Source organism: Notolepis coatsorum (assembly GCF_963971535.1).
Source record: "Notolepis coatsorum genome assembly, chromosome: 12".
Classification (NCBI taxonomy): Eukaryota; Metazoa; Chordata; class Actinopteri; order Aulopiformes; family Paralepididae; genus Notolepis; species Notolepis coatsorum.
Window position 1 is genome coordinate 73,186,047 of NC_140176.1, and position 22,595 is coordinate 73,208,641.

The window sequence follows — 22,595 nt, forward strand, 5'->3', positions numbered from 1 at the left end:
AGAGCATCTTGACCGGAAACATCACTGCCTGGTATGGAAACAGCACGGCACAGGACAAGAAGGCCCTACAGAGAGTGGTGCGCTCAGCCGAGCGTACCACGGGTATTGCACTACCTCCCCTGCAGGTTCTATACAACAAGAGGTGCAAATCCAGAGCCTGCAGAATAATGAAAGACCCCCACCACCCCAATAACAGCCTGTTCCAGCTGCTGAGGTCAGGCAGACGCCTGCGAACCCCAGCTACTAGGACGGAGAGGCTTAGGCTCAGCTTCTTCCCCCAGGCCATCAGAGTCCTGAACAATGAACATTGAGAGCCACAGAAACTGAACTATCCACACACAAGCACACACACGACACGCACGCTGAGCACGCTCACACACTAGCAGCCACTTTAACACTCATGCCGCACACACGCACACTTATGGCCAAGAGGAAAGGCCACTTTAACACTTTGGTTGCCTAAGGTTAAATTAATGATATACCATAGATTGCCAGCGCTATTTGTCTATGGAGAAAGTCCCCTTCTTTGCAGGGCTATAACTTTTTAAATTCTATTGCTACATTGCCATTATTAGGGCCCATTCAAAGTCCTATATGTATTGTTCATTGTGTAGCAACGTTAAACTTTTTCATTCACATATTCATAGTAAAGTATGGTCTAATGTATAAGTATGTTTTCATCTCTTTCTGCAGCTTTCTCCAGAACGTGATATATAGCCCCAAATGCATTATATTGATGATGAAATACAGTTTGATGGCAATCAGCGCGATATAAAAAATTCCAACTAGACGTACTTCTAGAAGTTACTACACGTCATCTGATGTTGACCGGATGGGCGAGGGGGCGTTTATAATTCCGTGGGCAGCGTTATACCAATCATCTAATGTGGGTCAAATGTTGATAATATCAGTTATTATCGAAGACGGTAACGTTACACGCTGAAACTCACCCCAGTCTCCGCGCGCCGTTGGGCGATCATCGTCGAGTAGAAATTGTATCATTATGGGATATATTATTACCCGGTCCATCTCCAGCTTGTATAATGGTATATACGTCCAAATCATGTTGTTTATCGAGTTATTGGGCAATCGATCGCTATGTAGAGTGACGAGCTAGAGTCACGGGACATGTACCGAGTGGCCGGAAGCAATACGGACGTCTAGCAAAACCTCTAGTGCGCTTCCTGTTAAGCGCTTGCGCCGATCGGCCACCAGATGGCGCTCCTGAACCGCCAGAGAGCTCAGTGGGTCCTGCTGGTGGATCTCAGGCCAGCGGAGGGACATTATGAATCCGATCGCAGATTTTTGAAATATTGATATAAAGACGACGTACAGCGTCCCCCGGCAACTTTAGCATGGCCAGCAAAGACGTCTAAAGACGGCTCCCGGCACCCAAAGTGTTAAATTAGTATAACAACAGGAACAGTGTATTGCACTACTAAAGCTACCTAGCATGTCCTATATGCTCTGTAAATACTATGTACAGATACCGAGATGTCACACCATGTTACCTGGTTATTGCACTGTTGTTTTTTATTGGATTCTATTATATGTTGTACCACTGTATTTTTATTGGATTCTATTATATGTTGTACCACTGTATTGCACATCGTCGCGGGCAAGACCACCCACATTTCATTGTATACTTGTATGCCGTGACAATTAAAACTCTTGACTTGACTTGACTTGAGCATTGGTAAATAGGACTAAGAGGCCAACATTCTGAACTTACCCTCTGACGGGGTCATCCTGGACAATTGCATGTGGGAAGTACAATCATATAATATATATATCTTTTCCTTTTATTAAATCAAAAAAAATTATACTAAGATATAATAGTTTCTCCTTATGTGTGGAAAACCAAGTCACTTTGAATTCCATATAGATTATGTTTGTTACACAGTTCTTGGTGTCAGAGTATTGGGGAAATTAGCTGGATACAAAATTCTGATAAGAATTTTGTAATGTTGTAACATCGCAGAGATGAAGCATATTGGACACGACTATCCACCAAAAAAAAGATATGCATTGGCTTTTCATATAAGATGGCTAAGATTATCTCCCCCCTCTCTCTGTCTCTCTCTCTCTTCTTTCTGTCTTGTCTGTGTCTGTCTGTCCCCCTCTTTGACTATTCTCCCTCTCTCTCTCTCTCTCTCTCTTCTCTCTCTCTCCTTCTCTCTCTCTCTCTCTTCTCTCTCTCTCTCTCTCTCTCTCTCTCTCTCTCTCTCTCTCTCTCTCTCTCTCACTCTCTCTCTCTCTCTCTCTCTCTCTCTCTCTCTCTCTCTCTCTCTCTCTCTCTCTCTCTCTCTCTCTCTCTCTCTCTCTCTCTCTCTCTCTCTCTCTCTCTCTCTCTCTCTCTCTCTCTCTCTCTCTCTCTCTGTACTACTCCACCACCACAGCAGAGCTCCTCTAAGGTGTATAAGAGGCATTCCTCCATAATCCCCTCCTCCCATTTACTGTCTGAGGTCCAGGAGACCACACCCAGGCCCGATGGGAGGGACTTTGAACCAGGTCAGTGCTGGCACAAAGCGAGACCCAATACAGTAGATATAAGCCCATAACTATTCAACTCTACTCGAGTTCTCCCAGATGTGTTTGTAACTCCTCGTGTCTCTCTGCTTCCAGCCGAGGACGTGGACCAGGAGCTCTTCAGCGACGTCCCGACGTCACCGAGCGTCCCTGAGGCCTTGCCGAGGGGCCTCACGCGTTCCAACCATGTTACCGTTGCCCGAGTCCAGCTGAGGCACCCCCGCTGCAAACTCTCCTCCCGGCCCGTCAGCATGCCCGCCGAACAGGTCCTCAACCGCGGGAGCGTCGACGAGAAGAACGCGCGGAACAGCGCCGAGCAGGACGGCGGGAGGGGTCGCGACCAGGCCATCGAGGAGGTGTGCGAGGACGAGACGCCGAGGTCGCGAGTGGGCGGCGGCATGCACTACCGGAGTACATTTATCGACACGCAGACACTACGCAGGACGTGGGACAAGCAGTACAAGCATTACGACATCACCCCCAGGACTGCAAAGATCATGGCCGGCTTGCCGGCAGAGAGCGCAACGACCGTGGACGCGCCGAGTAACTTATCCGCCTCTCCCCCGGTGTCTGTGGCCACCTTCTCCCTCGGGAGCTCAGGTTGTCCCACCTTCTGCCCCAACAGACCCTACACCATCGCGGTGCGGCCGAGCAGGACTCAGAGGAGGGACGATAACGGCCTCGTGGCCACGGCTTTCAGGGCCCCCAGGACTCTTCAGCCTCCGCCGGGCACCTTCTACAAGCCCCCTCAGGGAACAAGGCCAAGGCGCTGGCTGACGCGGCCCTGAAGAAGTGCACGGCGGCTAACAGCGCCGAGGAGGAGGAGGAGGAGGACGAGGATGACGACGAGGAAGAGGAGTTGGGGATTGAGATCGAGGTGTCTGTGGACGAGCCTCTCGAGGAGGACATTGAGGCGGAGCAGGGGGCCCCGTCTCTCTCCCGGCCCCAGTCTCCCAGCTCCAGCCCGGAGGAACTGAACCAAAGTGAGGCCAAGCCTGTGTACCAGAGACTAAGGCCCAGGCGCCTCCAAGAGGTGGAACACAGGGAGGCTCATTTTGTGTGACCCCTCCCCACCACCAGCTCAGATTCTAGGGGCGCAATGAGACTGAGAGCTCCAATGTGTATAATGATGTGCCATATTATATGAGAAAAACTAATTACAAGAGAAATGTTGGACTGTGAAAATGATCAAAAAAGACCAGTGGAAGTGTTCTATATTAATATATATAATATATATATATTTGTTTATATATACTGTTATATATATATATATATATATATATATATATATATATATATATATATATATATATTCCTTATCTGTAAGGATATCCTGTACCATTGGTCTACAGAAAAGAAAACAAGATGCACTTATAATGCTGTGTATTTTATTTTAAAGTTGCTTCACGCATCAATCAGCAATCACAACAGTGTTTTTAAATGGTTAGTCCCCCCCCCCCCCCCCCTTTAAAAAGTTACATTTTATGATTTCAGAACTGTTGGTGGCAGGACAGAATATTTATAATTATTTTTAAGCTGCAATTGTGTTTTATTCAAAAGAAAGCTATCGTAATAAGTTCTTACTGTACATCATCATACCATTATGTTTATATACCAAAAAAGTATGATTTCTACTGTTACAACTGTGTGTATGGCCACTGCATTGAACAATATATTGGTGCACTTACTCTGCTTAAATACAGTCTTCCACAAGTCCTTTCTGAATTGTATGTTTCCTCTTATTGTAAGTCAGAATATTGTATACAGTGTTACATTTAGGCTATTTTTAAATAATTTCTGTAATAATTTGTGTATCCAGCAATATAATCACTTTTTTTGTTACATGCTCAGCTATATTTTCACAGTCACTTGACTGACACTTGGTAATATGTTACATATCATAGCCCCTCTAGCAAAGGGTATACATCAGCTTCTTTATGAATGTTGACACGTCATTGAATGTTATCACCAGGATATCTTGCCTGTTTTAATATAAAGATCGGTTACAACCTACAGATGTTATAACAGCCAAAGCGATTTCTTTCTCTTTTTTTTATTTTATTATTATTTTATTTTATTTTTTAAAGGTGTAGTTATTTTTTATTAATAACCATAATCTCACAAAGTTCATTGTAAATTACCGGTAAGTGCATCATTTATGAGAATGATATCTCTGTATGTTTTATTTTTCTCCATGCAAGCGTGACGAATGTTTAATTGTATTAAAAATCCATTTCATTGTACAAAACAGGTACATAAAAACAAACACCTTTTTGTAACTTATTAAAATATATCTGACAACTTCCAAATATGATTGGTTTTGTTGGTTCACGTTTTGCAATTAGACAATTTATATTATTTCCCATGTTGATATTAGAAATTATGCATTATTGTATCAGTTATCTGATGTTTAGCAACAAAAACCTGTTGCTCATGTCATGTCATATTTTATGAAGACCAAGCAATAGGATGAGCTGTTTTGTACATATGCACGCAAACTAGATAGTATCATGAGTTAATGTGGAAAAATAGCATATAATTACAGGATTGTATTATTCACACCTGACAGTTGGGTCACGTAGGCCTTTCTACGAATGGATGAGTGGGATTGGCAGTCCAAGCATTGAGAAAGAAGATTAAATCAATCTGCTTAACTATTCGCAAGGTCTGGGAAACAGGCAGTGTTAGTGTCGCCATGGAACACTCGGTGCACTATATTTGGTCTCATGCTATATTCAGATGTTAGTCCACCGTTTTCTTCTGAGGTAGGTAATATTCTGTACTATATAGTGTGGTCATGTTGTGTTGTTCATGTGTTAATGCTTAATATCGGCTGTTGGTAATGTGCTGTGTGGTTACAGCAACACTAGGCTAACTATCACAGTACCACTCGCAAACTATCCTCGATTCTTTCTGGTTTAAATGTAATTCTAGGCAACAATACGAGGAGTGGACACGCAATCCTGCCTTTTCACAAGCTAAAATTAGTCTGGTTCAAAACAATGTGTTATTATAGGCTAGACACAGGAGGAGTATCTTTGTAAGCGTCTACCCCTCACACGTGAAGTGTCTTGAGCTTATTAACCTCATTACAAGGCTATTACTAGCCCACACCAGAGGCTCCCGATGAAAGTGCATTTTAACACAGATGTAGTAACTGCAGTAGTGCTACTACTCGTGCATTTCACAGTCATACATGTACATACATTTCACAGTCATACATGTACATACACATATGTAAACATTTGTACTTTTTCCACTGAAAATCCATTCCGGTCATACATATTGAATTGTCATAACTATCAACTGCATAGTTTCTGATTCTATGTTCCAATTCTGAAAATATTTCAATAATGTTGGCATTCCTTTATTAAAGACTATGAAAGTCTATGAATATCAGATTCCTCAAGTATATATGCATTGTATTATGATTGCTTTAGATGAGTATGACACTTAAAAAAAAAAAAAGTATGTTATTCCTGTGACCCAGGACTGATTTGTGAACATGCACCATTCTATCCTAGAGCTAGGAATAACATTTGTGACATCAGCTGTGTGTCAAATCTGCGGCTAACGATGAATGAGGGATTGATTGGGCCAATAAAACCGGCCTGCAAATGTTTCTTCTGGATCATACATTTTAGAAAAAGTAGAATGTAAGCATCATTAACAGCTCAACTTTTTAGTTGAGTCCTTTTTAGTCGCTGCCCCAATCATTCATGACATGAAGCAACACCAGATTTTACATCCAGGGTTCTCCTTCTGAATACTTACTTTTAGGAGACAGTACAAATATTTGACTGAAATGTCCTGGGCACAGGAATTACGCATTTTAATTCATATAATGCGTGACATTCCCCTTTAAAGGTGCATTATTTAGTGCACTGTTTAGTTGGAATGGGATTTGTGAGCCTGCAAAAGACATTTACTCAAATTCTTATTCTAATGTTATCATAAATGAAAACCAAAAAAAAATGTTACGCACTGTGAACCAAACGTAAGCCTAGAATATGTTTGTTAACAAAATTGTAAACGGCAGCAATGAAATAGTAACTTTTCAAGAAGCGTTTGTTTATTTAGTTGTGAAAATATTCCTTAGAAATGATTCACTTCTCTGATTCACAAAGTTACACAGTGCACCTTTAAGTATCATTGTTACCTTTCTCGATCACAGTAGCCCTACAGTTCATCCAATTAAAATCATCCTATTAAAACCGTCAGTGTATCGTACATGATTGACATGCCCTAGAAAGCCGTTTGGCCAACCCTCTCGTCACACACTGCTTAGTATTTAGGGTTACATGTTTGCATCTGAACTATATCTCTGTAAACAAATCAGATACTTAACTAAATATATGACATGAGCATTGGAGCAGCTCAGACCTTATGGTTGTGGGATGCCTGCAGGCTTGTGTCCAGGTGGTGACCCCTACGGGGGGCGAAGAGGAGGCATCATGGGGATGGCCAGGCAGGTGCAGCTCCTGTTATGGAAGAACTGGACCGTCCGCAAGAGGCAGAAGGTAAAATGAAAGGTGTCATTCAGAATCTCATAGCCCCGTGTTTCCATTTCAGAAATGAAAAATTGCACCAGAGGCTAATTGCTGGATAATTCAAAGGTACAGAGAATAACACTCTGAAATGGTTCCATTTTGTAAAGAAAAATATATTAAGATGGCAAATACCTGTAATTTAAACGATATTTGGGCTTAATTTTTATATCTAAAATCATTTGGCAGAAATCTGAAATCAGTCTTGTAGTTGAGTTTGGGAGTCTACTGTTACAGGTACCTATGGTGCATTACAAGAATGACTATAAACAGGTTCCATCTTGTTATGGAACTAAACTCAAAAGCATTGTGCCGTCATCCTAAACTGCTGTTTTCATCGACTTGTGGAACATCCTTCAAAGGGCTTTCAGAGTGACGACTAACAAGAGAAGTATTCAGAGGAGACGCAGCTACAAAATGTTCTTTTTGGTGGAAGTAATACATCTGATGTTCCATGGAAATACATTGCGGTCTTGTGCTCTGGATTAATGACCAGTTTACATGTCAGGAGGAGAGCGTTTCACACGGGTTCTCCTTTCTTTAGCCTCTTTTACTTGATCACAGATTACATAAATGCAACAGCGGTTGGTCCTTAGATTGCTGGAAAAGCTCAACCACCCATGGCCAGATCACACATTGTGCCAACCACCCCCCCTGCAGCGTGGTCAGAGATGGAGAAACACAGAAGAGACAGAACACATAGTGGACATTCCGATCTCCTCTTGCTTCATTTAGAATACAAAGTTAAAAAGAAACTCTGTCAACACTTCAGCAGAGGCGTGCAGTGCCTTGGCCGGTAGTTACAGTATGTTTTTGCCAAACAGCTAAGCGAGTTTGAGTCTCTCCAAATAACTTTGTCTACTTTCTGTAACTGCCCTGAGACGCTATTGGGTTTGTAATGAGGTTGAGGTCGGTGACTGTTGTTGTCTTTTTCCTCCAGGTGCGGTTCTTTATGGAGATCATGTGGCCCGTGGTTCTGTTCATTGTACTGGTGTGGCTGAGGAAAGCAAACCCACTGTATCGCCAACATGAATGTAAGACAAACACTCTTCACGGCCAGGCTCCACTAAAGCATTAGGAACCCTCTAACTAGTAGAAATATACTCTGGAATAAGGGGATATATCATACACGGTCCACACCACGGTACCCTGTATATATTTGAATCATCCCTTCAGATCATACAAAACCGTCAAGTTTTCAGATGTTTCCAAGTCTCATGATCAAAAAGGCTGTAGGTTGGAAAGTCGTATTGTAAAGGACAGTGGATGTGTACCGTCGGGTGATTACTGTTCAAGATATTTAAAAGCCAACGTGCAGTATAGCTGAGGGCTTCAGTTGGTTGTAGGAGATTCGTGAGACACATCGGTGAATAGGAGACAAACGGATCGACTGAATGCTTTAACCCTTTCACCACCACCCTACCAAAGGGTTAACCCTTTCACTGCAACAATACAAAAGGTTAACCCTTTCACTGCCACATGACAAAGGGTTAACCCGTTCACAACCACACTACAGAAGGTTAACCCTTTCACTGCGACAATACAGACGTTTTTTTTGTGATACAATTTTTTTAATTTATTTTCTTTTACATGAAACAAGACAACACATAACAACAATAAACAGGACTTCACAGGACATATATATAGGAAATCTCCATATATATGATATCCAAAAATGTTAATGACCAATTGGTCATTGTGAGTTTTTCCGGTTGCTTCCACCTCATGGCTATTAATTTCTTGGCTGCTGGGATGCCCGCCAGTATGATTATTTTTTGTTGTATGGAGGTCGGTAGTAATGTTATGTCATTTAGGAGTAGTGTTGTTGCCGTATGTGGAATTGTCAGGCCACAAATGTTCGAGAGTTTAGTTGCCATGGATTTCCAAAAATTAGCCACTGGTGGGCAATCCCAAAACATGTGTATAAGTGCCGGCAGCGCCTAGAGCGCACAGAGTGCATCGAGAATCGGCCACCAACCCCATAGCGCACAACCTCACAGTATGTCCTATGAATATAATTAAAATGTATTTGCTGGTGATTAGGGTTTGTGGGAAGCCAATGTGACATTAGTCCAAATATCATCCCAGTCAAACTCAGGGTCTAATTCCGACAATACAGAAGGTTAACCCTTTCACTGCCACACGACAAAGGGTTAACCCTTTCACTGCGACAATACAGAATGTTAAGCCAGGACCTTCTTTCATGGCAGATGCCAGAGTCCGGAAGTTTCTGTGGCCCCAAGCATTTTGAAACACATGAGAATGTTATGTTCACATCTTAGTGATAACAAATCATATCAAGTTCATGAAAAACATCTCATTCTTTGGGGCCAGCAATCAAGCTGCTCTTGTAGAGCTGGTCAGTGAAGAGTGCATATAGGCTGTACAGCCTTCACAAGGGTTTCTGTACAGCCTTCACGAGGGTTTCTGTACAGCCTTCACAAGGGTTTCTGTACAGCCTTCACAAGGGTTTCTGTACAGCCTTCACAAGGGTTTCTGTACAGCCTTCACAAGGGTTTCTGTACAGCCTTCACAAGGGTTTCTGTACAGCCTTCACAAGGGTTTCTGTACAGCCTTCACAAGGGTTTCTGTACAGCCTTCACAAGGGTTTCTGTACAGCCTTCACAAGGGTTTCTGTACAGCCTTCACGAGGGTTTCTGTACAGCCTTCACAAGGGTTTCTGTACAGCCTTCACGAGGGTTTCTGTACAGCCTTCACAAGGGTTTCTGTACAGCCTTCACAAGGGTTTCTGTACAGCCTTCACAAGGGTTTCTGTACAGCCTTCACAAGGGTTTCTGTACAGCCTTCACAAGGGTTTCTGTACAGCCTCCACAAGGGTTTCTGTACAGCCTTCACAAGGGTTTTTGTACAACCAGTTCATTTGAAAATAACATATCATTAGAGTCAGTTTGAATTTAGTAGGAACTTTATTGTGGGACTGGACTTTCACATCAAATCAATTAGGAGTTTTATCTTGGGACCAGATTGTGTGACTCCACGTAAGATCCCAAGCTTAAAGTGCGTGTGGAATTTAGAAATTCGGAGAAGTGGAAAAAACAAATCTGTTTATGATTGAATAAACAAACTGTCTTAGAGGAGAACTGGACTCTTGGAAGACTGTTTGAAGCTAGACAGTGGCAGTGGCAGGGACGCGCAATTTTGTTTACAAGTATCTTCTAGGTTTACATTTGGTTCACTGTGACTAAATATTATTTTGTTTTGATTTGTGACTTCAGACGTAATAATTACATACTGTACAGCCTACATAGTACTATGTGTTATGTAACTTAATCGCAGGGTCTGCAAATGTAAATCCCCTTCCCCTGAAAAACCCTAGTGCACCTTCAAGTTTGGGAACATTCACCCCATCCCATTCATTTTTAATTTTCTTAAAAGTTCGTTTTCAGTTTTCTTAAATTTTTATACATTTTTCCTTTATTAATTTTAGATTTCACCCTTTTCCTTCTGTTTCCATAAGGCCGCGTACATTATCCAGTTCATATATACATACATTGGCATACAAAGGCAAACAAAGGAAATATATACAAAATAAAAAGGCAGCGACATCAGCCACCGCAGCTTGCCTCTGCAGGACAGTACAGACGCAGCAGTGTATATACATACATAAAATACATACATATATACATACATACATACATATAGACATACATAACATACATACACACATAGTATATACATGTGATGGTGCATTTAAACATCATATCCCATTTGCAACAAGCCTTGTTAAGCTTGTACCACAGTACAATATGACAATGCAGTGTAGTAAAGCTACATTCCTGTGGTGTTTATTTTTTTAGGCCACTATAGTGAATCACTACAGAATTATATAGAATATGTAGTGTTTCTATGTTCAAACTTTCAATTTCTTCAATTTAGAAATAGTATGGTGAATCACTAGTATGTATATGGTGAATTGTGTGTATGAAAAAATAAACACAGGAATACTATAAATCATTACAGTATTTCTGTGGTAAATAAATAAAATAAATAAAAACACACAGGAGTAGGTTCTATCATAGTTAATCTTCATGTAAACACCCTGTCCTGTTTACTGTCAAGGAAAGTATAAATCTTCATACAAGGCTATTGTGTCTTTTATACTCCTTGTTTACCGTTGGGCTTTGTAGGCTGTGTGAGTTCCGTTTCCATGGCAATACACACAATATTCTGTTTACTCTCTATAGCCTAATTGGTCTCTATGATCTCATTTCCAGAATGTTGTTTTAAACATTGTCCTCTCGCCACTTCCCCAGGCCACTTCCCCAACAAGGCCATGCCGTCCACAGGGATCCTCCCTTGGATCCAGGGGATCCTCTGCAACGCCAACAACCCTTGTTTCCAACACCCCACCCGTGGTGAATCTCCTGGCCTGGTGTCCAACTATAACAACTCCATGTGAGTACGGCCCCCCGTCCGCTAGCTAAGGAAGGTCCATTATGGCGTGAAGTCTTGGATTCACATGATAAATTTTTTTTTATATCCCAGATGAAAGGACAGAGTTGCGTAATATACAGAACATCTTTAAAAGGTCAGGCCACTTACACTGGCTATTGATGTTCTGGGTGAGAGGTTTGGAGTTTGTATGTGTGAGTACGCAGGTGTGCTCGAGTGCACCTGTGCACCTGTGCGTTCATGCCTGAACATACAGTGTGTTTGCTGTGGATTTGTACATTCCATTTGGTCTTAATATGTCCACAGAAGCGATCCTCGCGTGTTTGCATGTGTTTATACGGGCACGTGTTTATGACCTCTTCTCGACCCCGGCTCCCTCCTCAGACTGGCTCGATTCTATGCCGACAGCCAGGAGCTTCTCTTCCGAGACATGGAGCTCCTACACTTGGGGCGTCTCTGGAGGGAGCTGACCGCCATGAGTAACTTTATGGACACTCTGCGCATCCATCCAGAACGGGTCTCAGGTCAGTGCCTCTGTTAACCCCCAAACTTAGTGGGAGGGTGTCTCAAAGAGGCAGATCCACGGTCAGCTATAGGTAATATTCAGAGCAGGAAAGTACTGTAAATAAAGTACTGTAAATAAAAATAAATAAATAAATAATAAAATCAAATAACTACTTCTTACTGTCCTCTATCATGCACTCTTCCCACTATACTAATATGTCTTTACGTCTATGCACTCAACACTGCACCACCCACTGTTTGATGAACATTGTTACTCAGCTGAAAGAGTTGTACCCTTCCTGTTGACTCGTCGTACAGAACTTGTAAGTCGCTTTGGATAAAAGCATCGACTAAATGACTAAATGTAAAAATGTACTGTAACTTTTTCATCCATCGGTCAGATTGGCTACTAGATTCTGTCTTTGCTTTGTTCCCGAATAAGACATAATTAGAAGTTCATGTTGTAGGCTTCTGATATCATTAAAGTTCGCAGACTTTAAGACCTTTTTTTGTTTTGGGGTGGACATTTATTTACATTTGCAACACCTGCAATTCATGTTAGAATTATTCTTCGGTTCTCATAAATCAAAACAAAATAATTTTGAGGCACTTTGAATCAGACATAATACTAGAAAAGATTTCTTGGAATAGTAAATATGTTTACGGGCCCTGCCATTGTCAACTATGGTGAAACAGTACATTTCAGGCAGCTTTCTAGCTTCAGTGTTCCAGGGACCCGGTTATATATCCATGGAATATATATAATAATAATAATAATAATAATAATAATAATAATAATAATAATAATAATAATAATAATAATAATAATAATAATAATAATAATAATAATAATAATAATAATAATAATAATAATAATAATAATAATTAATTTAATTTATATAGCGCTTCTCAATGACCCGAAGTCGCTGAAAATATATTACTTATATATAATACATTATATATATTACTTCCTTGAGTTTCAGTTCCTTGAGTTAAAAATGTCTCTCCCCCAAACTACATAGTGCAACTTTAAATGGGAACGGCAATAGGAATTTGCATGTTATTCCTGTGCTCCCAGAACAGTTCAGTGAATAAATCCAATCCATTATTATTAATTATTATTATTATTATTATTATTATTATTATTATTATTATTATTATTATTATTATTATTATTATTATTATTATTATTATTATTATTATTATTATTATTATTATTATTATTATTATTATTATTATTATTATTATTATTATTATTATTATTATTATTATTATTATTATTATTATTATTATTATTATTATTATTATTATTATTATTATTATAACATGCACTACTCTCTCCTAAAGCTAGAGATCAGAGAGAAGTCTTGTGATGCCACTTGGATGACGCCTAAAATCTGGGGCTGCTCCTTTGATAATGAATGAAAAGAGCTCTGAACCCAAACAAGGTTTACATTTGACGGTTATGAACAGGTATGAAGAACCACAATTTGTGTGAACCTTTGGGGGCGGAGCCTTTAGCATGGCAGCCCCCCACCCTCTGGAACATCTACAGCCCTGAAATCCCACCTGTTCACATCCTGTCCGTCATTGTTATTGTTATTTCTGCTACGTTTGATACATTTTTCTGTTACTTTGTAAATCACCCCTTGGGTTTTATGAAAGGCGCAATGTAATTCCAAGCTATTATTATTATTATTATTATTATTATTATTATTATTATTTAACTTGGTTAAATATTGGGTTTACCAGTTTTCATAATCATGAGGGAAAACCGTGACGTGAAGAACCCAAGGAAAAATGAGTTCCATATGCTTACCTTTTATCTTATATGTTATCTCAACGTTTGCCTTATCTTGTACATCATTAGGAGGGGAAAGTAACTAAACTAAGATTGTATCTCTATTATAGGGAACTTTATATGTTTACTCCACTACATTTCAAAGGAAATATAGAAATGTATCTGGACCCTGCAGTTACCATGTATATAGAATATGAAGAATGACATACAGTATATAATGTGTACATTTACCTCTGATACTTAAGCATGTTAAACATTAAATACTTTCGTAGTAAGCAGATTGATGAATGGAGGACTTTTGGCTCAGTTCACTTTCTATTTGCTAAAGTCAGGAAGTGGATTTTCTTTCAAATTTAAATCAGATTTTTTTAACTGTTCGGCATGAAAAAGTCTTAACCGTGTACAAGTATGAGAATGAATATTTCATCATCAGCAAGTAAACTGAAACGTCTGTTTACATTTTCTAATTGATTGAACTGAAAGTGACTTGATCCCGACCCTGCAGCATAATATTAATACCGGTATGAATAGCTATAAATTATAATAATATAAAAATGAAGAAAAACCCAAGTGACCCTAGAGACACACACTGAGCGAACCATGCCCATCTCCCACCATTACTGTCCCTATCAGTGTCTGTCGGGGCGCGGTGATTACTCCACACAGGCTTAAGAAAGAGAGCTGGAGAGCATAGTGGGAATGAAGGTAAGAAGCTTACTTTCACCGACCAGCCTGCGCACTGTGTTTACTTGGTGAGAAAGGAGTTCACGTGTTCCCTGGGTTTTTTCCAGAGAGAACACATAAACAGTGTAGCATTCCTCCGCTTAACATTAACATTTACATGTAGGGACTTTTAAAGGTGCAAACGCGTAACCCAAAATGTCAACAAAACGGGTCACCCGAACTGATGGGAAACTGGTTGGAGAGATTCTTTTTTCGATTGAGTGAGCTCTTGATACAAAGACTTTATCTGCATATTGAACCAGATTTCGAATGCATTTACATTTTTTATGGATTTCGATGCTGAGATGCTATGGTTACATTTAGTAAAAAAAAAATATATATATATATATATATATTTGCAAATATTTTTAGTCATGATGATCAAAGTTAGAAATGGCTATTTTCCACGCTAAACGCTTCAAGAATGTACAGAATGTGCATACAGCCAAAATATAATAGGATCAAATGAAAAGCTAATATTTTCCCGCACTGGAAAAGTAATTCTTTATCACGATGGAAGTACAGTGAAACTGAATTATATGCCATGATTGATTATGTAAGGCCTGTATGATTGATTATGTAAGGCATGTATGATTAATTATGTAAGGCCTGTCTCCCGCCTAGTACTCCTATAGAGAAATGGATGGGGGTTCAAGAGATGTGGTTCTGCATTCCACACACTTTCCCATGGACCCCAAAATGGAAGCATAATATACAGTACTGAGAAACCTGTTACATAAGGAGGCGGTTCCCAATGTTCCTCAAGAGGCCCCCAGAGGGCCTCAGGCGAAATGAATGCTAGTTTAATGTGACAATTTTAAATTATTGATGAGATTATCTATTATTTAGAATGACTTATTTCCATCATAGATTTCACCAGTAAAGACAATCTCTCTCCCCCACCTGCAGTGTGTAAACCGTTATCCAATTCTGTACCAAGTCATACTAGCTAGCATTAAATCTCTCAGATTGCGGTCCCTGGATACAGAATCACATCAAATGGACTTCCATGTCCATCTGTTCGGAAGTCCTTGGCATGAAAAGGTTGGGTCGCCCACGGTGTGGTAATTCAGTAGGCAGTTCTTACAGCTCTGAACAGTGTGACTGAATTAGGATCGTCAGCTCTTAACAAATGGAAATCCGGCTCCGGATTATTGGAGTGTGTTGCAACAGTGTGAAAAATACTTGTGTTTTGGTTCACTAGGTGATGGACACGGACTTGTTAAGCAACACACCTGCTAGGTGATGGACATAGACTTGTTAAGTAACACACCTGCTAGGTGATGGACATAGACTTGTTAAGTAACACACCTGCTAGGTGATGGACACAGACTTGTTAAGTAACACACCTGCTAGGTGATGGGACACGGACTTGTTAAGTAACACACCTGCTAGGTGATGGACACGGACTTGTTAAGTAACACACCTGCTAGGTGATGGACACGGACTTGTTAAGTAACACACCTGCTAGGTGATGGACACGGACTTGTTAAGTAACACACCTGCTAGGTGATGGGACACGGACTTGTTAAGTAACACACCTGCTAGGTGATGGACACGGACTTGTTAAGTAACACACCTGCTAGGTGATGGACACGGACTTGTTAAGTAACACACCTGCTAGGTGATGGGACACGGACTTGTTAAGTAACACACCTGCTAGGTGATGGACACGGACTTGTTAAGTAACACACCTGCTAGGTGATGGGACACGGACTTGTTAAGTAACACACCTGCTAGGTGATGGACACGGACTTGTTAAGTAACACACCTGCTAGGTGATGGACACGGACTTGTTAAGTAACACACCTGCTAGGTGATGGACACGGACTTGTTAAGTAACACACCTGCTAGGTGATGGACACGGACTTGTTAAGTAACACACCTGCTAGGTGATGGGACACGGACTTGTTAAGTAACACACCTGCTAGGTGATGGACTTGTTAAGCAGCACACCTGCTAGGTGATGGACTTGTTAAGCAGCACACCTGCTAGGTGATGGACATGGACTTGTTGAACTCTGGCTCCTTTACTTCTCAACTCACACAGCTTTGGTGTGTGTGTGTGTGTGTGTACGCGCGCGTGTGTGTGTGCGTGTATGTGTGTGTGTGTGTGTGCGTGTGTGTGTGTGTGTGTGTGCGTGTGTGTGTGTACTATTTCATTCATGTATGATTAGAATAGCCGCGGGTCTGTACCCTAACTGGCCTAATATACGTCTCTCTCTTTCTCTTTCTCTTTCTCTTTCACCCTCTGGCTCTCTCTCTTTCTCTCTCTTTCTTTCTCTCTCTCTCTCTCTCTCTCTCTCTCTCTCTCTCTCTCTCTCTCTCTCTCTCTCTCTCTCTCTCTCTCTCTAGGTCGTGGAGTGAAGGTAGAGGACATTCTAAAAGATGATGAGACACTGACATCGTTCCTGTTGAGAGACGTCCGGCTGACAGACTCTGTGGTGAACCAGCTGGTGAACGCCCAGATCAGACCCGAGCAGGTGGAGGCGCACACACACACACGCACACGCACGCACACACACACACACACACACACACACACACACACACACACACACACACACACACACACACACACACACACACACACACACACACACACACACACACACACACACACACAACGTACACACAGTCAAAGGGAGTGTGTTTTCATGCATGAGTGTATGTTCAGGTGTCCCATGTTTATGTATTTGGTGTTTTTATTCCTGTTAAAGATGACAACCTTTACAATGGCTATGTGGCTAGGGGGGGGGGGGGGGGGGTCTGTGAACCTTTCCCTTTCCTCAACAACACATGTCAAAGTGAGCAATGGACTTTAACCCCCAAACCGCTCTGGTGGAGCTGCTAAGTCGCCAACAGTGTCAGACTGTGGTTATACTGGCTATACTGGTTATACTGGTTATACTTGTTATACAGGGCAGTTCCAACTTTCCCAAAACAATTAAACATAAAAAAAAATCCACACCTATTGAAATGTACCACAACATGCCTTACCCCTAACCTGTGACCTTTGCCCTCTTTGACCGCGCTCAGTTTGCCCACGGCGTCCCAGAGCTCCACCTGAAGGACATCGCCTGCACCCTGCCCCTGCTGGAGCGCTTCATCATCTTCCCCAGCCGCAGGGGCCTCTACGCCGTCCGCAGCGCCATGTGTCTCCTCACGCCACAGAAGCTGCAGATCATCGAGGACAAGCTCTACGCCAACGTCGACTTCTTCAAACTCTTCCGTCTGGTCAGTGTGGCTTTTGTACACGTGCTGCTGTTTTAGTTTGACTGGTTAAGAGTTGGTTCATAGTGCAGTGGTGGGTCAAATCATTGTCTAGTAAGTCCCAAGTAAGTCTCAAGTCTTTACACTCGAGTCCCAAGTAAGTCTCAAGTCTTTACACTTGAGTCCCAAGTAAGTCTCAAGTCTTTACACTCGAGTCCCAAGTAAGTCTCAAGTCTTTACACTCGAGTCCCAAGTAAGTCTCAAGTCCCAAGTAAGTCTCAAGTCTTTACACTCGAGTCCCAAGTAAGTCTCAAGTCTTTACACTCGAGTCCCAAGTAAGTCTCAAGTCTTTACACTCGAGTCCCAAGTAAGTCTCAAGTCTTTACACTCGAGTCCCAAGTAAGTCTCAAGTCTTTACACTCGAGTCCCAAGTAAGTCTCAAGTCTTTACACTCGAGTCCCGAATCAAGACGGGCAATTCCCAAGTCAAGTCCCGAGTCAAGACAGCCATGTCTCAAGCTAGTCACAATTTTGAAACTTTGGGTTTCGATTCCTAAACAAGTCCTAATGTGTTCTTAAACAAATGTAATGCCATTTCAAAATGTTAAAGTCAATAGAGTAATAGTTAGTAGTATATTTAAATTGAGATGATTCTGCACTGACACACAACGTCCCTCTCTGCTTGATTGGCGGCTGACAGCTTGGTCCAAAGTGGAACTGTAATCAGGGAAATTAAATTGATTATATTTATACTTTTTATGGCATAATTCTTTTAACATTTTGGGTAGTATCTAGTCTTTCAAGTCATGTGAAGTTGAGTGAAGTCACGAGTCATTGGTGTTTAAAATCAAAGTCGAGTTACAAGTCTTCTATGATTTCGTCGAGTCTGAAGTCATCAAATTTGTCTGACTCGAGTCCAAGTCGTGTGAGTTGTGTCCACACCTCTGTAACGATGTGTTGGCTTGTTTGTCTTTCTTTCTACATTTTCACATTCTTCATATTCACTTTGATTTGTGTCAACGATAGTTTCAACAAACATTGTGTGTTTGTCAAACACTTGAATGCTATGAGTCACAGCATTCAATACATTCCCCTCAACAAGTCCACAGAATTGGTCTTCATGACAGGAATTCATGTCTTTGCACATCCCTCTGAGACGCGCATGTAGGCGTTTCACCAGAGGGGACATAGTGCAGCATGTAGGCGTTTCACCAGAGGGGACATAGTGCAGCATGTAGGCGTTTCACCAGAGGGGACATAGTGCAACATGTAGGTGTTTCACCAGAGGGGACATAGTGCATCATGTAGGCATTTCACCAGAGGGGACATAGTGCAGCATGTAGGCGTTTCACCAGAGGGGACATAGTGCAGCATGTAGGCGTTACACCAGAGGGGACATAGTGCATCATGTAGGCGTTTCACCAGAGGGGACATAGTGCATCATGTAGGTGTTTCACCAGAGGGGACATAGTGCAGCATGTAGGCGTTTCACCAGAGGGGACATAGTGCAGCATGTAGGCGTTTCACCAGAGGGGACATAGTGCAGCATGTAGGCGTTTCACCAGAGGGGACATAGTGCAGCATGTAGGCGTTTCACCAGAGGGGACATAGTGCAGCATGTAGGCGTTTCACCAGAGGGGACATAGTGCAGCATGTAGGCGTTTCACCAGAGGGGACATAGTGCAGCATGTAGGCGTTTCACCAGAGGGGACATAGTGCAGCATGTAGGCGTTTCACCAGAGGGGACATAGTGCAGCATGTAGGCGTTTCACCAGAGGGGACATAGTGCAGCATGTAGGCGTTTCACCAGAGGGGACATAGTGCAGCATGTAGGCGTTTCACCAGAGGGGACATAGTGCATCATGTAGGCGTTTCACCAGAGGGGACATAGTGCAACATGTAGGTGTTTCACCAGAGGGGACATAGTGCATCATGTAGGTGTTTCACCAGAGGGGACATAGTGCATCATGTAGGCGTTTCACCAGAGGGGACATAGTGCAGCATGTAGGCGTTTCACCAGAGGGGACATAGTGCATCATGTAGGCGTTTCACCAGAGGGGACATAGTGCAGCATGTAGGCGTTTCACCAGAGGGGACATAGTGCAGCATGTAGGTGTTTCACCAGAGGGGACATAGTGCAGCATGTAGGCGTTACACCAGAGGGGACAAATTCTGGTATTCTGGTTGGCTGTGTTTGGTGTTAGTTTGCTCTACCAACCCGGTTGCCAGGTAACCCACCACCAATTTGGAGGTTCCTTTTGATTCCAAAAATCCATTTTGGCTGGTAAAATAATGAAATTCAACAGTGAATTATAGACTATGGCCAGTTGGTGAAAAGGTTTGTTTGTCACGAGGAGAATAGCAGCCATGTGTCTTTCGTCTAACACAGAGGAACACGTGTGGTGAATGCTGTCGTTTGCAGCGGGGAGTTGCAGTGGCTAATTTGCACAAGTGATGTTTTTTGTCAACATTTTATTGTCATATATTTCTACAATGTATGGGCTTTCATAATCTGTATGTCTTGCTGATGAATTCAGAATATATAGGTATAGCTGGTAACACTTTATAGCAGCTGTATTACAATGTATATTTAAAACCATATAACTTTAAAGGCATTTTTCTCCAAATATGTGGTTTGGCTACACTTGATATTCAGATTCAACAGAGAAACAGTAAAGGCATTGTTAGACAACTGCCAGTATCCACCTCCCAACAGTGTATAAAACTCCAATGCGTCTGGGGCTCAGTGTGACTGAAGATGATGGGAGAAAGTAATTTTTTCCCACCACATTCCATCTTACAGTAACTGTGCACTAACCGTAGAAACACTGTTACTGTTCGTCCTTTTAGCTTTAGATTAGAACCATGTCCTCTACATGCATACATTCACCATTTATCACTTACGCAATGAGTTTAGCCGCCATTGAGCCCTTTTGGGCGTTTGTCCATTTGTCTCTGTCAAGTGCAACACATATAGACCCATCACAATGATTTAGCGATGTGCATTAATTGGCCCTTGGCAGACTTGGGAGTAGAGAGGGCCCACTGCTGTGGTGGCACTGTATCAACCTCATTTGGGTTTGTTGCTGCGTTGTTTATTTACTCTTCTTCTGCAAAGAATTGCACGGGTCAGAGCTTGTAGAGGAAGACAGTGCCAGCTTGTCTCAAAATCCCAGATGAATGGTTACCACATAGGGCGAATTGGCGTAAGATTATTATGGACGTTTTAGAAGGGTCACATCAAATGTATAGGCTTGGCATCTAACCAGAGTGCAAATGTAACAGTAAAGTGCAATAGTAATATACAATATGCAGGGGATTAAACTGGAGTATATATAATATATATATAAATGAGTACTACTGAGTAATAATGCTATTCAGATATATGTACAGTGTTATAGTATTATTATGTACAGTGAAACAGGTATAAAGACCCTATGGTAGAAAGCCATACTGACCACTGGTATAACTAGTAAGAGTAGGTATAAGGGATCATTGTACAGATATAGATATAGTATCTACAGGTATGTAAAAAGGATAATTGATAATATAATATGTTTAGAATTAGGCTATATTTTATGAACTGCCAGTGTTGCACCAGTCAATTCAAAAGGTGGATTTTTTTAATGTATTATTAATTAAACAAAATATCACATATTTATGTATCCAGAAATGATCAATAATTCATACAAACCCCTCCTCCTAATCCCACCCACTAGTCATCACTACAGACAAAAATTTTCAAGATTAGAGGGTCGAGGTTCGGTTTTTTAAGTAGTGGTTTAAAGGGGAACTATTTGACTATTTATTTCACTATTTGGGCACTTTTACACAATTCCTGTGAGTTTATGGAACACCTCTGTAATTTTTCATTTTTTTTAATTCATTGTTTTGTATTTCTAATCAAGTCCTCAAAAACAGCATTTTTCTACCTCAAGATCTTAAGCCGTTTTGAGCCTGGGCTCCAACCACAATGGTAAACCACTTCCTCGCCTGAACATTATCATGCAGCGGTGTCTCTCTGACATCACAAATCAGCACATTTTCAGATGACTCAGTTCAGTGAGGGTGAATATTGTGAGAGGAGAATTGGAAGAATGTGCCAATATGAGAATTAGAGACATAGATCATATTAATATAAGTCCACATAGCTAGGAAACAATGCTAAACACTGAAAAAGGCCATTTATAAGATAGTTCCCCTTTAATGACGGCTGATTTAAAGGCCAGGGGCACCACGCCAGTAGACAAGGAGGTGTTGAAGATATTGAGTAGGGCAGGGCCTAGAGTTGGGAAGAGTTTTTTGATGAGAGTTGCTGGAAGAGGGTCAAACAGACAGGTTGAGGGTTTAGCCGCGCCAACCAGTTTAGAGAGGGCACTAAGACTTAGTGCTCAGTGGCGTCGCGTGGGTAAAATAACAGGGGAAGCCAAAAAAAAATTATTAAAAAAAAAATTATTCAATATTTTTATTAATAATTTTTTTTTTTTTTTTTTAAAGTCAAGCAGTCACCATGTACACTACAGTATGGCTCGGCGGCCAGTCAAACGTTATTTTTATTTATTTAACAGATTGCAGAATGGGTACAATACAGTACGGCTCAATACACATTTACGATGAATTGAAAATGGGGGACCCTGATGTAAACAAGACGAAAGTCTTTCTCTGGTCTGCATCCCCTTAACAATTGTATGTATTGAGCTGTACTGTACTGTACCCATTCTGCAATCTGTTAATAAAGTTTTCATTCATTCACACACAATTGTATAAGGGGATGCAGACCAGAGAAAGACGTTTGTCTTGTTTACATCAGGGTCATTAATACTGCTGGAGCATTGGTTAATTTTTGGTCCGATTTTTCCTTGCGCGA

General features: G+C 41.4%; 2 protein-coding genes across 2 annotated transcripts in view; both read left to right on the forward strand.

Annotated features, from left to right (window-relative positions):
* arhgap29a (Rho GTPase activating protein 29a) overlaps positions 1-3,733 on the forward strand; it is an 86,553-nt gene extending 82,820 nt beyond the window's left edge. The window contains 4 exon segments of the mRNA XM_084325883.1: positions 1,904-1,917; positions 2,400-2,511; positions 2,626-3,276; positions 3,279-3,733. Coding sequence (XP_084182009.1) covers positions 1,904-1,917; positions 2,400-2,511; positions 2,626-3,276; positions 3,279-3,592 — 1,091 coding nt within the window. The 3' untranslated portion in view covers positions 3,593-3,733.
* Positions 3,734-6,983: 3,250 nt separating this feature from the next.
* Positions 6,984-22,595, forward strand: part of LOC311237910 (retinal-specific phospholipid-transporting ATPase ABCA4-like) — a gene marked incomplete at its 5' end in the record, with an annotated part of 151,299 nt that continues 135,687 nt past the window's right edge. The window contains 6 exon segments of the mRNA XM_084325884.1: positions 6,984-7,049; positions 8,017-8,110; positions 11,351-11,492; positions 11,874-12,013; positions 16,872-16,999; positions 17,556-17,753. Of these exon segments, the coding sequence (XP_084182010.1) occupies positions 6,984-7,049; positions 8,017-8,110; positions 11,351-11,492; positions 11,874-12,013; positions 16,872-16,999; positions 17,556-17,753 (768 nt within the window).